Source organism: Idiotropiscis lumnitzeri, chromosome 1, assembly GCF_059441095.1.
Source record: "Idiotropiscis lumnitzeri isolate Australia: NSW breed Sydney's pygmy pipehorse chromosome 1, RoL_Ilum_1.0, whole genome shotgun sequence".
NCBI classification, from domain to species: Eukaryota; Metazoa; Chordata; class Actinopteri; order Syngnathiformes; family Syngnathidae; genus Idiotropiscis; species Idiotropiscis lumnitzeri.
The window spans coordinates 26,340,036-26,355,979 of record NC_142391.1 but is presented as its reverse complement, the minus strand read 5'-3'; the positions used below and the strand labels follow the sequence as shown (position 1 = coordinate 26,355,979).

Genomic DNA, 15,944 nt, shown 5'->3' with positions numbered 1-15,944 from the left:
TTTGGGCAAAATCTGCAAAACAAAAAGGAAGTGCGAAGCAGCCACCTGATAACTGGAGCTCAGTTGGACTTGGGGACTTTGCTCTGCCTCTTCTTCGTCACGCTTCCCCTCTTCCAGAAGACTTGGGTGCTGTCCGTCATATTTATGAGGAAATTGAACGTCAGTCACTGAAAAATCCTTTGAGTGAATCTTCCTTGGAACACGACGACTTGTTCATGAGTGCACCCGTTTTGTTCATGTGTAAGCAGCCTCACTGTAAAGTGAGTTTATTTCTTAGCACTGACGCAAGTGATGTGTCATGGCGACTCCTATTCATATGTGCGTTATAAAAGATTGAAGTGCTGCTCATGACTGCTTTTGTGCAACGACCTGAATCTTCTTCAAGCTTTCCGTCGCCACAATTTTGCATATTGTGGAGAAATTCTAACATGATATGTTTTTATTCGGTACATAAGCAGAGTGACACATTTACGGCCCAAGGTTGGAGATTGCTATTGTGTTGTTGTTTTTTGGGGGTTTTTTTAATGGGGAAAAAAAAATGCTTTCAAATATTTCCATGAACTATTCCCAGAGTCTAATACCTTCACGTCTGAAATATTACCTTGTATTGGACAATGATTTTTGCATTTGTGTATTGAACTTGCCCAACCTGGTTATTGAAGGAGGACGCTAGGCAAGGTGTGTGTGATCACCATGGCGGCGTGCACTGGGGTGGGGGTTCTCACTCTCAAGGCCGTCTATTCAGTGAGCATTGATGCTGGATGAAGCCTGTCTTTCTTACAGGTGCAAAAGGAGGGGGGGGGGGTCTCTCGCAGCCCTCCCCCCCTCCACCGCCTCTTTTGTCACTCGATGAAGTGTGCATGTCTCAAATTGTGCATATTTGTGTGCAAGTGTGTGCGTTTCTCTTCGCCTGGCATTGTCCTTAAGGTGCCAAGGAGAGTCTGCGCCGTGCGTGTGTTTCGGACCTCATTGTGTTGAAGTGGAGCTGAGGTACGGAATGAGTGGAGTAGAGTGAAGTGTTTCGGACAGCGTGGAGTTTGATGTGATTTTTTTTTCCATATATATTTGAGTGTGCACATGCTCAAGCAACTCTTTGGAAAGGTTTGCGTTTTGTGATCTTCCCCCTGGCTCCATAACGAGCATGAGTTGCGCTAAATGTTTTTTTCAGCTGTGCTGCTTTTTAAGACGCACTGTGCCTAGCCATAGAGAAGCTCTTCGTTGCCCCTCAATAGGGCAAAAAGAAAAAGATGTCAGGCGTGTTTGCAATTTCATTTTGGACCAGTTGCGCTGCACATGGAACAAAGGGGGCCTGGACATGCACGGAGGCCTGTGCAATGTTGACAGCGCTCACGTTAATTAGTTTTTTTACCGCAGCGTGAGTGGTTAGTGTTGGATGATTAGAAATAGATGTTTCTAGATAGAAATATATTTTCTTTTTGTCATCGCGCATTCATACTTGCACACATGAGCATGATACATTCTTAAGTTCAGTTTTATCAATTTGTTGCACGTATTAATATTGGACTATTTTCGATGTGTCACATACCCCTGCTTCCTGTTTTTGAAAATGTCTCCGTTGCGCTTCCTGTACTCTCGCCCCATCATATAACTGACACCAATACCTTTTTGGTCCTGACGTCGCGCGCACGTAAATCCTGTTTTGTCCAGTTGTCACACATTTATCCTCCAATTCTTATCTGCTCACTGCACGTTCTAACTTGTATAATTTATTTTTTTTTGTCGTTGTTGTAAACATTCCTACTTCCTGCGTCCATTTGCACTCTTTTCAGCCAGTCGGCTTTGGAAATTCTATTTGCCTGTGTTGAATGCGGCGGCACGGTGACCGACTGGTTAGCACGATGGCCTCGCAGTGAGAGACAGCATCGGGCGTGGGTTCGATCCCGGCTCCGGCCATCCTGTGTGGAGTTTGCATGTTCTCCCCGTGCCTGCGTGGGTTTCCTCCCACATTCCAAAAACATGCATGGCAGGCCGATTGAACACTCTAAATTGCCCCTAGGTATGAGTGTGAGCGCGGATGGTTGTTCGTCTCTGTGTGCCCTGCAATTGGCTGGCAACCAGTTCAGGGTGTCCCCCGCCTACTGCCCGAAGATAGCTGGGAGAGGCTCCAGCACCCCCCGCGACCCTAGTGAGGAGAAGCGGTACAGATGATTGATGGATGGATGGATGTGTTGAATGCAAATCAGCTGTCATTGCACATTATGTCCTCTCGCTTTTTGATGGAGTTATACCCGTTGATGATTGTTAGTTGTTTTAAATCACCACTACGACTTCTCAAGCTCCTCGTTGGCTGTGACCTCAGAACTGTGAGGCAGATATGCCAACCACTCGACCACTGTGCTGCCTAGCGCATTTCAATTTGTGCTATTAAAATGACTTTGTTATTCTCAAGGATGAAGTCGCAACAAAGTGCTACCCATTAAATGTTACGAATAGCACTTCTTCCTTTTTTTTTTTTTTTGCTTCGAAGGATCTCATCCCATCTGCATGGAGCAGAATAAAACAATTAACACGGAACGATGCTGTCAAGGCCACAGCACGTGTGGCCTTTCATTTCTGCACCGACGAGAAGAGGGCAGACTTTGAAACCGCTATCGAATGGCGCCGCGCTGTCCTTTGGTTTGGGGTTATCTTGTAACGAGTCTGCTCCAAGTCTATAAAAACCGGGGTCCTTTTTGAAAGCCAAGGCCACTTATTATCGTCAATATATTGAGGGAAAAAAAAAACACTCAGTGTCTGGGTAGGCGGTGTGAAGGAGGGAAGGCTAGGTGACAGGAGGACAAAGAAAGTAGTCTACTGCACTTTTCTTGTGGATTTTGCGGACTTTCGACCCCATTTCATGTTCTCACTTGGCTACTTATTTTTATTTGTTTCGCCTGGAAATTGAATATAAAGCTGCTGGTGATTTCAATGACATTCTGCTTTCTCTCGATGTTTGTCTCTCGTGTATTTTTTTTTTGTTTTTTTTTATTCCAAGTGAGTCCCCGCAACGGCCCCTGTAGCTAGTGATTCAGGTTCCTCATCTCTAGGCGTTTAATGAGGTCTGCCTTGTTTTTGTCCGACAACAGCACACAATAATAAGACAAGTAATTAAAAGCTGTACGAAGGGGAAACGCAGATCCCACTTAACTGACTAGCATTAAAAATGATTTGCATTCAAGAGGAAGGAGCCGTGGTGCAAAAACAAGCTCTGTTTTGATACATGTCGACTTGTTTTTTTTTTCAATATTTTATGTCTTTCTTGTTATTGTCCAAGTGTTAAACCTTAGTGCTGTGTTGATTTTTATTAAAAATTAGATGCATACCAAGGTAAGGCGTAAACAAATCTTGATTAAGAGCATGTCAGTTGACCCCGAGTGGAAATTGTGTCGCGGGATGGATTTGGATTTAATTAGCTTTCGCAAGTGAAGACAAGGTTTGCGTGTTTTCCTCGAGTTTCTGTGGCCGTGCGACTGAGCAGCTGTCACCTGCCCGGACTCCATTTTGACCTCATCTCCAGTGGCAACGTGGCCCCACAGCCTTACGGGGGGCCAAAAGACATTCTTGACCTTTCTGTGTGTCTGCGTGCAAGACAAAACAAAAAATCACAAGCAAAATGGCGCTAGGCACACATACACGCCTTCCCCGCGCACGCACACACACATCACGTAAGATCGTTTAATATCAGAGAGCGTCAGCGGCGGAAATCCGACCGTCTGACAACCAGGATACAGATAGCGATTCCCCACCGCTGATCCATGCAACAGATAGTTTTCCACAAACAGAGGCCCGGCTACGGTTACATCCAGCGAGGGCCCGCTCCGAAATGGCCCCACACCGAGATAAAACAAAAGCTTAGGTTACCGTCGTTAGGAAATTGATAAGAAAACACTTTGTTTGTGCTCCATTCGGATCAAAAAGGAAATGAGAAAATGTTTGCTTCTGCATGTTTTAATATCATCGGCCCTTTTTCGTGCTCCATTTTTGTCATTTCTACTCTCGCTGTGATTACATTTTTCGCCAACTCCTTTGTTGAAATTGGCCTCCATCAAACGCTTAACGCTCATGTCACGGCGGTTTATTAATTGTTTTAAGAAATCTAATTCACCTCATGAAAAAGATCATCACTTTACATTCCCCATCTCCCAAAGTCCTCTTAATAAGTGTTTTACAGCGATATGGCCCCTCTTTGCATCAGTGTAATTACGAATCACCGAGAGAAAAAAAAAAAGAGAGTTTGATTCAAATAAAATGGGCCATTTGTACACAAGCAATTAACTGTTGCAACTTTAAATAATGTCGCCCAGATGGAACCTAATTATAGCCGGCACGCTTTGATTCAGGCTTTCTGTCGGAGTATCACTCGGGGCGTCACTTTGGCTTTTCACTCACCTAGCGTTTGTTTTGAAATTGGTGACAATCAGAGCAGATTACCATTTGTAACAGCATGCGGCGTTTGCTGCGCAGGGAAGAAAGCATGGCCCATAGCGATGGAGGAGTTTCTGTGTTTCCTTTTTAACAGCTCTCCTCCTCTCTTGTTCCCTTTCCCCGCTGCACACAAACGATAACAACGCTGCGCGTTTGTAGGGAGAGGAGGGTACATGCCAGTGTGTGTGTGTGTGTGTGTGGGTGTGTGTACGCCATGCATGAGAAAATGCTTGCAAGTGGCAAATGGCTGTATAGCAGTGTAGACAGGAGATCAAACAGTCAGTCAATTACCCTGAGAGGTCTTCAGTGGCTGTGACAGAGGACGAGGCTAAATATCAGGGATCAGATACACAGTGTGGCTGTGGCAAAAGTGATACAGCCTCCACTCACACACACACACACACACACAGCGGGTATCCTGATAGCCGCGTTTCCCAGACACCTGTAGTAAATGTGTTGAAGTCATTATTGTAATTTTTGAAATATTTGAAAAAAACGGGAAGATGTTCAAATGCTCTAATTGCACAATTTTGAAGTGTCATTTTAACATTCTGAAGTGTTAATATATATATATATTTTTAAATCTGTTATGTTTAATGACAATGTGAACATTCCTCATTTCAGACATACCGTCTTTATCCTCTGTGACAAACGATCTATATTACTGATCCTTTGGAACGTTTACCGCTGCAAGTAATAAAACAACCAAACACCTGAAAAATGAGACCCCTCATGTAATGTATTCGCTCATTTATTCAACATATATATAAAAGAAAAAAATTAAAAACTCCAGTGGCAGCATTCATTGAATTCACACTTTGAAACATTTTGTGTGGCTGTATTCCAAATTGCACAACAATGAGGTGTGTTTAACACTCAATTGTTGCTGCCATCGTTATCATTTTTATCTCATTTTAATAATTACAAAATCTGAATGGCGAATGACATCTCAATGATTTTCAATGAAGAAGATATATTTCTTTGAAATGAACAGCGGATCCATTATTTAAACCATTGGCAGTTGCCAGTGTTTTGGTTCTCACAGTCACATTACTGGTAATACGTGTTCAATATATTTGCATGACATTGTACTTATCTTGAACTTGAATAGACTAATCCACTTTTGTGAAAAACGACACAAGGAGCTTTATGTCTTTCCCAAAACGTCTGTGCAAACTACCCTAAATATTTCAATGACCGATTTTATTTTGCAGGGTTTTAGTTTAATTGCTCATAAATAAATCCACTTATCTCTTGATAAACATTTTTCATCCCGCTGCTAAAACGTTGTCCTGTCATGTTTATGGGGTCACTTTCCACTCGCAGCGTCCCGCTGGATGACACCTCATCGATCCCCACATCTTTTAAAGATATTAATTTGATTTGTGCCATGGCTGAGGTAATTCGCCACCACCACCACCACCCTTTCATCCTTTAGTGGCTCATGAAGGCTGGCCATTGGGGTTCCGCCTGTAAATCAGCGATCACATCGCATCTCTGACAACATCCATTAGGTGCGACACCCTTTTGCAATTAACGGAAGTGTGTGCTTGCGCTGTTAAAGGCCTATTTAGTGTTTGAGAGCAGGTTGACGCGGCCGAATGTTGTTAGGGGGTCTGCCCTCGATTCAAAGCCGACACCCTATAGAGGGGCGGGGCTTATGACCAGAGTCATCGGAGGGGCATGTGCTCATCTGCATATTGGCACAGCGACGCCCCCCTGGTGACCCCCAACCGACGGGATAAGGGGTAGAGAGCCTGACGGCGTTCCGTGCGAGTTCACCGGCAGTTCAGGGTGAACGGTAGAGCGCTACGGCATTGATCGCTTGTGCTGTGGCGAGGGGGGGGGGGGTAAGAAAAAGGACAAAACACAAGTCAAAAGTAGTGCGAGAGGAACATTTTTGCCTCAAATTGGATATAAATGATAGATAAGCAGAGTGAGAAGGTTGTGTTTGGCTTTTCCAGAGGCGTGTTATAGCGAGCCCCCCGCGCAGGGAGCAACCTCACCGAGAATGTCGTCTTATTTGCTCTCATGATTGTCAGACCGCTAAATTTGACCCAAGGTGCCGACTTTGATCCAGAAACCGCCGCCTCCCTCTCCAACTCTTCCGCACACCTTGGAACAAACAGCGCAGAAACCACCAAAGTTTACGCCTAAGCTCTCAGGTCGTGTACACACACAAACGCACACGTGCGCACACGACATCTCTATTAATGCGTCTAGGCAGAGGTCAATCTAATAAACATGGGGTCAGCGCAGTGGTCATCAGAGGCCCGGCGACGGTGAGAGAGCCTTTAAGGTGCTGCCTAATTGTATCCCTGCGGCCTTCTAGTCTCTCTTTTTATAGCCAATCTCCTGTGCACAGTGGAGACGAGGAGGCAAAGAGAGGAAGGAGAAAGCAGGAAAGCAAGGTTGCAGTTTCCGACATTTTTCTACTCACTGCGGGAACTGATTTTAGATACCAAGCTTATCCTTCTTTAATTCTCCGTAGAAAATTACGAGAGCCTATTTCAATATTCTTATCGTCGCAAACAAATACAGGTACCGACAAAAAGAAAGTCTTAAGGAGGAAGATAAAAAAATAAAAAAGATTCAAAACAGAAAATGCATTACTTCCAGGGATGTGTTCACTCATTCTTGTCTGCAAACACAAAAGTCTAAATATCTGAAAAATTTAATCTCCCACTGGGAGGTAAAAAAAAAAATGAAAAGGCAGAAGAAAGGGAGTCTTCTCAAGTTCAGTTACAGGTAGTCGCAAAGCAGCTTCAATTTCTCGCCTGAAGGTTATTGCATGTGTGTGTGTGAGACCATTAAAAAAAAAAAACTTATGTTTTACTGTTTGGATATTGCAGTGGTCAACTTATTAACTTAATGTACGTTTGTCCCGGATCACTTGAGTTCCAAGTCATCTCTGTGTCGATTTCTTTTTTCCTTTTTTTCTTTTTATTTTTTTGTGGGGATGGATGTTGTGAATGTGTGAATCAAAATTTTAATGACGAGCGAGCTTCAGGTATACTAATTCTCCAATGAAGTAAAAAATAAAATAAAGGACAGTGACAGTCACCGATTCACTCTCACATGTTTCTTGATCACGCCAAACACACAAATACAAAATTAAAACACTCGTAAGGAGCATGGAAAAGACGAACCACATAGTGGAGTCTGAGCCTTGCCCATCAAAGGCATTTATTATTTCTTCACATTCTCTTTTATGGTAATTACATGTTTACATTCATGCGTGTAAATACAGTGCTACTTTTTCTTTCTTAAAAACGTATCACAAAAAAACATTTTTGGGAGGTGACCGAAATGGATTGATGCCACTCCAATTGATTTCTACAAGGAATATTGATTCAATTTACAGTGATGCCGACATCAGTTGAATTTGTTCCATGAGCACACTCGTGTACATCAAAATGACAGAAGCATGAGTTGATTCTCACAGAGAGAAATCGTATTGTTATATTGTCTGTCTCTGTGTTGCTCCACCGTTTGTGTTCAACTATCTTTTTTTTTTTTTAAGTTTTAAAAAACCAAAGCATTTTTTTTAGTCTGTCTATAGCATTTTGCATTTAGTTAGCATTGAAGGGGAAGTTAAAAATGAAACAAGAATATGTTCTATGCCGCCCCAGACTTTGCGCTCTTGGTTTTGAACGAGTGTGCAAAACTTTTTGGGTTGCAGCCACAAACTGTCCTCATGGCTGGCACTCCACCGCTGAGCTGAGGTTCTCTGTTGCAGCACTCACTATCTTAGAAGAAACATAAGTCAAACCTGAAGTCCACAGAGGACCACATTTCAAAATGCACTGTGACCCCAACTTGGGAACTGGCTAACCTGGACGAGCTCGCGGAGAAACCCAGCACGAGTAGACGAGCAGCCCACCCGATACACCCCCCCGGCCGCCTCTCCCCTCTTCTACCTCCGCTTCCCTCAATCGACTTTTTAGAATGAAGCGCTACCGCTCCACTGGTTTTGCTTAGTGCATCCTTTGTGCGTCGCACTGGTTTTGTTTGGATGGCCTGAAATGGAAAGAAAACCAAGCAATGGTGTTGATTATCAGCTATCTGCTTGGATAACATATTAAGGCGGTCCCATTGGTCCAGCGGGTCATAGGCTGTCCTGACTCTCATGATTCAGTCCTGAGAAGTGCACCGAGGAAGTCGAGAATCTTAAAGTCTGAGCGTTTTCTGCTTTCATCGTTGTTTGATCTCAGAGTTGTACAAAGTCTACAAGATTAATTTCATTTGAGCTTTGCAGAGAGAAAGTGCAGAAGCCATGTTTCGGTGTGGATCAGGTTACCCGTTCTACTTTGTTTACAATTACTTCCATTTCATTTGGGAACTTGGGAGACGCTATGGTATATTTGGTTTGAAGTAATAAATTATGATGGGTGAAAATTTCCTGATACAACGGTGCGTTTTAATGATGTCATAGTTGACGTCACAGTTTGATCTGAATAAATACTTTGTCTTAATTGGTGTATGTGCAGTCAATACTTCTGCTTACGCTTCCCACATTCTAAAAGCATCCATGTGAGATGCATTGAAAAATATGCATTCAGTATGCTGAGCAAAAATCAAAATGTATTTTATTCTCAGCCATTTGTAGGAGCTGAACTCAAAGGTCTGAGACTTTTTCAGTGTACACAAAGGCTCTTTATTCTTAAATATTGTTCCAGAAATATTTGTTAGTGAGCACTTTTACCTTGCTTTGGGCTGCACCCAATTTGATAAAACTCACATTTTTGTGTGGCCTTTTATTGGAGGCTGCCCAAGGTACACGTGTGCAATGAACATTTGACAGTGCATGAGAAAGATGGTGGCCATTAGGGCTCCGTATCAATTTCCAAAATCGATTTGATTCGATACACAAGAGCCCAATTCGATTCGATTTTTGATTCACGATTCACTCTCTTTGATTTCCGATCAAGCATTTTGTTCAATCAAGGATTTTAAACCAGATCATGGCTCCTCCACCAACCCCAATACAGGAAAACCTCACATTTTACTGTGCCATTTTTTTCTAAGGCACACCTGTGCAATCATCATGTTGTCAAATCAGCTTCTTAATAGGCCCCACCTGTGAGATGGATGGATTATCTCAGCAAAGAAAAAGTGCTCTCTAACATAGATTTGGACAGATTTGCAAACCCAATTTTAAGGGAAATAGGCCTTTTGCGCGGCTCATGTAGGAAGTCTTTCAGTTCAGTTCTTTACAAATATGAGAAAAACAAAAGTGGTGAGTTTATATTTTCATTCAGTGTCACAGTGAGTGTGAATATTCATAATTTCCGTGATTGGCATACTACCAGTCTAGAGTGTACCCTGCGGATGGATTGATGCGAAAAGGTGACGTGTCATGCCATTGCTGGAAAATCATAGTGGAGATTGCAATGAAGATTTCTTTCTGCAGTTGCATCAAGTTTGACTTTGATTTTTTTGGAAAGTTTTCTTCTGCTAAAGCGCTTGTCTGTGTTTTCATGTGTCATCTGTGTAGGCACAGAGCGGCACGAGTTGACCTCCTGGATGAGTTTTGACTCCATCTTCAGGTTCTTTGGCGAGGTCGTGGAGGCGAAACGGGACGAGGAGGCAGAGGAGATATCCAACACCGTCACCACGCGCAGCAGCTCGCTCAAAAGCAAGCACCAAGATTTGTAAAACAATAACACAGACGACTTCATTGGCGCGAGAGTGGAGAGTGTACAAGGAGGGGTTACAGATAGAAGAGGCTAAGGTTTTGATATGTTTTTCTAGCTTCCCTGACCTCCTTGTTCTGCTCCCAACTTGTTCTTTCTCCCTTCCGGCTTTCCACATCAGTCTATTTGTTGTTGTTTTGGTAAGAGACAAGTGTTTGGTTCAGCATTGTGTACATCACAATAACATTATGTTTTTTTTTTCAACTGTCAAATCAATATGTGTAGGAGCGTTTGGCCTTGCCAAGGGTTGTCCAGCTTAAATTGACACGGGATGGACACAGTGCCCTGTGGTCCACCTCACATCAACCGACTTGCATTCAAAGTTGTTAGAATTTTTGTTCTTGCCTTGTTTTGTTTTTTTTAGTTCGCTGTAATTGTTTCTTATAAGTGTCTTTCCCATTTGTTGTGTTGATATATTTCATTGTTGAACTCTTACACGCACAATTTTTCAAATTCATTTACCAAGCGAAATTTTGAGACATAGTGTTTACTTGTGTCCAAATTTGCTCTCTTTGCGTTGTTTTCCCACTTTGTTTAAGCACATTAAACAACGTCAATATCAGACAAAGATAACCCAATTAAACATGAAATGCATTTTTATGTTTAACTGATTTATTAAAGAAGCAAATATATTCAAAGTTGCCTGGCCTTGTGTGAAAAAGGACTTTGATGGACAGATGAGCCCAATATTGTACTTTTTCTAATGTGTGTGTCTCGTTAAGACTTGCATAAATGTAACGCTGCATTTCTGGAAAAAAAAAAAAACTTATACCAGCAGTCAAACATGGTGGTGGTGTGATGGTCTGGGGCTGCTTTTCTGCTTCAGGACCTGGACGACTTGCTGCGTGAATGATGGAACCATGAATTCTGGTGTTCACCAGGAAATCCTGTGGGAGGATGTTCGGCCATCAATTCATGACCTGAAGGTATCTGTTCATCAGAAAACAGAAGATTTTGGAAAAAAAACTTTTTTTTTAGTTTTTAATCCCATCCTATTTTCTCAGACTGAGATTTTACAGAAATTGAATTTTTCGGGGTCACTATTTACAAGACTGCAACTACATTTGACATTTTTGCGAGAGCTCATCTATTGGTTGTCGATTATGTCACGTCACCGCAAAGACTGAAAAACTGGTGATCAATCACGTTTGATATTGTCGCAAAGCCTGGAGGAGGAAAAAGATCATCTAAAACAGATGAGATTCCCACTTTTCGCTAAATGATCAAGATGATAGTTTTTAATTCCTGCATTTTATGTTTGCTTGGGTTATCTTTGTTATTTACATTTATTTGATGACCTTAAACATACAAGTGACATTTGAGAAGGAGGAGAAATACTATTTTTATAAAGTGCCATGGTACTTTTGTTTCAGAAAGTCATTGGATGAGCCGATACAAACAAAACCAACCCAATCTTGCACTGAGGACCTAAAATGCGAGTAACCGCGCACATTAAAAAAAAAAAAAAAATCACTTAAAGTCAAGCATCAAATGGATTTAAGGGATATCGCATTTGAACAGGAGCCCTAAATCAGCTCTTAACACTCACAAAGCCTCAATAGATGACACATGTCAGGAAATCCAGGATCTCAATATTATTCTAAGCCTGAATGATGTTAGAGAAAAGTATAACACATTTCCCCCCCCCCCCTCCACTAAAGTCCTTTTCTTGTGTTCTTAGATGTGACAACCGGCTGCTCAGTCACGCATAATCTTGAGTATGTCACACAAACATGATAACATTTTATTTTAAGTTTCATAAACCACTCAAGGCTTAACGCAATACGCTTCTAATGTGTGGCGACATTAGCCAAATCTCAAAGCTAATGCTAAATCTCGTGATACCTCAGACACTTCCTTAAATATGTACTTTCCCCTTATTCCCCCTTCACGTCACACCGTGACTATTGTTTAACTTTTAGCTGTGAAATCCTATTTCTCCCCCAATGCCCGTTTTGCACGCGTGTAAATGTGTGTGTGGTTTAATGCTTTTGAGGATTATCTTTGTGCTGTAATGAGACAACTGTGGCTGATGGTTTCAAGGCCTAATTTCCTTTTAATTTGATTCCCATCTCTCCTGGTTTCTGCAAAAAAAAATGATTTGCTTATTATTTGATTTGATGATTTTGGTTTCCAGATAGCGTTGCTCATCTTTCTGTTTTTCGGGGGAGGAAATCTGCTCATTTTCCCCCTCTCCATAATTGTATATTGTTGCCTTGAGGGAACAAACAGGGCTCCGTGCTTCTAATAACAAGCCAAAGGAAGATCGAACTGGAGATGAAAGAGCAGCCGAAATCTAAAGCACCGTCTGCAAAGAAATAAAAGGGGATTTATTTTGCCAATTCCTCTTCAAGACATTATTTTTTCAGACTTGATTCTTCTTTGTATTTCCTTAATAAAATACCTGCATTCATGTTTGGATTTTATGAAAGGTCTGTGTATTTTTTGTATTTCCTTTCTTAAAAGTTGAAAAGTTTCACAAGTTCTTTTAAAGTTTTGTACTGTACACTGATTCAATTAATGGCTGGAAATACAACTTGCAAATGCAAATAAAGTTGGGCATATTTGGTTAATAATTCATTTTTGTCTTAGTTGATTTAACTTTTTACTTTTTTTAACGATTTTTTTCTGCTGTCCATAATTAGATTTGTGTTATTGCAGAAAAGCGGGTTTTATGATGACCATTATTGACTGCTGTACAGTTGGTCATGTGATTCTTTTTCTTTTAACGTGACCGTTTCCCGAATGCTACTTCAAGCCAATACAACCTACAAATAGTTCATTATGACGCTAGAAATGTAGCATTTTCTTTGTGTGTGTGTGTGATAAAACAAATGTAGCAGGCGTTGAATGCGTAAATAATGCGTTTGTTTAAGCCTCGCTTTAAAAACGAGGTGACCTGTAAAAGACTCCCGTCCGTTGTCCCTCATCTTTGTCTGCAAGGCAAATTTATTTCTTATCCATCTATTATCTGGTTTTTCAATTCCACGTTTCTGTTTATTACGGTACAACAAGTGAAAGTCCTCACAACTGCTCCTTACACAGCCCCTTCATTCTGATTACATTATGACAATCAAATAAAAAAAACACACACACATTTCGATGTAGTGGCGTGGTTTGGCTTGATTTGTTATCACGTCAAATTGTCAGGTCTTAATCCTTGAATTGATCGACGCCTCATTTAATCCTCATGTGACTCCTTTAAGTGCATCATCTCTTTTTTTTCTCCCTCCCCTCGTCTGTGTTTAATTCACAATGTGAACCCGTGGAGGACTCCTTGACATGGAAAACTTTTCTACTTGTTTGATATTTCAATTGTTTCATCCCGTTGAGAGAGTTGTTGTCACGCTTGCCTGCACTAGACAGGCCCACTGAGAGTGTGTGTGTGCGTGGTGTGTGTGTGATGTGCTCACCAGCCCCTCTTAAAATGAACTCCCGCCAAAGGAGCCGAGCAGTTGGAATGTCACCCCTCTGACACACACACACACACGCGTACACGCACACTGCTGCGGATCACTGTCACGTCACTATTTGCATAATGATATGCTCAGCTCCGAGGAGAAAAGTAACCCCCAAATTTTACGGGTCAACTAACCGCAACAATCAATGTTTTATCGGCCCTACGAAGGGAAAATATCTTGGACAAGCAGCAGTGCAGGAACGCTCTTTTCTTCTCTCACATCCTCCCTCGCCCACTCATCCCCTATCATTTCAATCCACTAGCCATCACCAGCAATATTTCCAAAGCAGTTCAAACATGGAGATGCATCATCATCATCATCGCCGTACGCACCTTTAAGATCAGGCTGCAGCAATTTTTCCAAACTCTACATTTTGCGCTTTTACAGAAGAGCCATCCAATGTATATATTTATCTTATTTCTATTTCCAAATGTAAAGTATACACACAGGGGGCCGGTGGTTTCCTTGCAACTCATTACATATTCATTGAGTCGCATGAGAAGCTATTTAATCCAATGGAAACAACTCCTCCATATTCTAATGGGGAATCAGCGCAGCCACAATCAGCTTGATAAGGAAGACAAAATACGCAGGTGTGGCGCCAAGTGACTTTTGGCTGCAACATGCACTTTTGGTTTGTTGGTGGTGTCCATTTTTGGGAAGGAATGAAAAGTTTGGCCACGGGTCTAATAATTTGCACTTTAAATATAAAGGACCGCCTATAGTGCCATGCGGGATTTCGCTGATTCGTCCGTGTTTATGTGCGTGTATTCGTGCGCGTGCATGAAGTCCGGTGGTGGGCCAGCTGTTGGCAGCGTCGTTTGCTTTGCGACGCTGTCGTTGAGTCCATTTGGCTTTAATAGCAGCTTTCAGACTCTCTCTCCTCACCGCCCCCTCAATTACACCTCCTCTGATTCTCTGCCGGCCTCCACACTCCCGCGTACAGGAAAAAAAGGAGAAGGGGGGAAAATGCATTTGAAGAATGGACTCTGACTTTCAAGATTTAGAGCGCGTAGTTTCGGGGGAGTCATTAGCGGTCCTAGCTGCCCTTTTTTTTTTTTTTTTTTTACAGGATCTGTGGAGAAGAAAAGAAATGTATACGAAAAGCTAGAATGGTCCACTTTCAAATATTTGGGATTTTGTCGACACACATTTGAGTTTTTCATTTTTTAAAATATTAATAGGTTTTATACACCACATGACAATTTGTTTTCCCTTCAATTCACCTTTATTAACACTCGTTAAACTGTCGCAATAAAGACCTATTACAGTTTAACCTCTCACTGGGCCGTTTTCTTTCTCATTTAAAAAAATATTATTTTAAACTAAGCCAACTCATTTTTAAATGCTTTTATTTAAGTAAATACAATTTAATCACAGGAAGCCAAATGAAAAACTCCACTTATTGTGGCTGCGTAAGCCACACTTCCTTGAACATAACACCACAACCCAATGTATTCTAAATTCAAATTCAAAACAGTTTTTTTTTTGCCTGTAAAATATCAGACAAAAACATTGTGTGAATTGTTGAATGTTTAAAATAAAGCAAATTGAAACATCTGCGGGAAATATGATTTTAAAAGCACAATAACGCTTTTTTTAAACGTGCATAATTTCTGTTATTTTCAGTGGATGAGGTCCTTCCCAAAATATATTCGTTTCAATATAGTAGAAAAAAATAATATTATAGGAGTTATATCGAAAAATAATACAGAATTGTATATTTATAAAATACTATGTAATATATTTCCCGATGTATGGTGAGTTGATTAACGAAATGTCAGAATTCTGAACCTAACTTGATTTATTGACATTAGAACAAATGTGATGAAAACACGAATTGGGATATTTTACTTGCCATTACCGATCGATAAATCCAAAAGCATGTTTTATTGTTCTCAAAGCTACGAAATAATCAACTAACACCAGGAATTTAATCCCAATCATCATTCAAGATTAGATAAATATTTCCAGCATGCAGGACGTGCATATATCTCAATAAAAAAATGATAACTTAACAGTCACATATGTTGAATAACAGTTGCAAATATTTAAAAATAAAAATAAAAAAGTTAACATTAATTTTTGGAATTAAATTGATAACTTTGTTTTTCTTGATCACCGAAGCACCCTGCATAGTTTCGAGTAAAACATAGGTTTAAAAAAAAGAAAAGAGAGTTCAAGGCAATATGAAATCGCACATTATAGATGGGTTTCATCATGTGCACGCATCCCTCCGAGGATAAACACGGCGTGCGTGGGCTGCGTGGGCTCAAAAGAAGAAGTTGTTATTGCAGCGAGGAAGGAGGCGGGCGCGGGCGGGCGCGGGCGGGCGGGTTGGGGGGTGCAACCCCTTTGCACC

General features: G+C 41.4%; 1 protein-coding gene across 2 annotated transcripts in view; it reads left to right on the top strand.

The window, feature by feature from the left end:
- The window catches only part of arb2a (ARB2 cotranscriptional regulator A), a 137,716-nt gene extending 126,957 nt beyond the window's left edge, over positions 1-10,759 (top strand). For both annotated transcript variants that reach the window (XM_088292184.1, XM_088292174.1), the window contains one exon: positions 9,923-10,759. In XM_088292184.1, coding sequence (XP_088148310.1) covers positions 9,923-9,943 — 21 coding nt within the window. In that variant the 3' untranslated portion in view covers positions 9,944-10,759. The remainder of the gene's footprint in view (positions 1-9,922) is intronic.
- Positions 10,760-15,944: the final 5,185 nt, after the last annotated feature.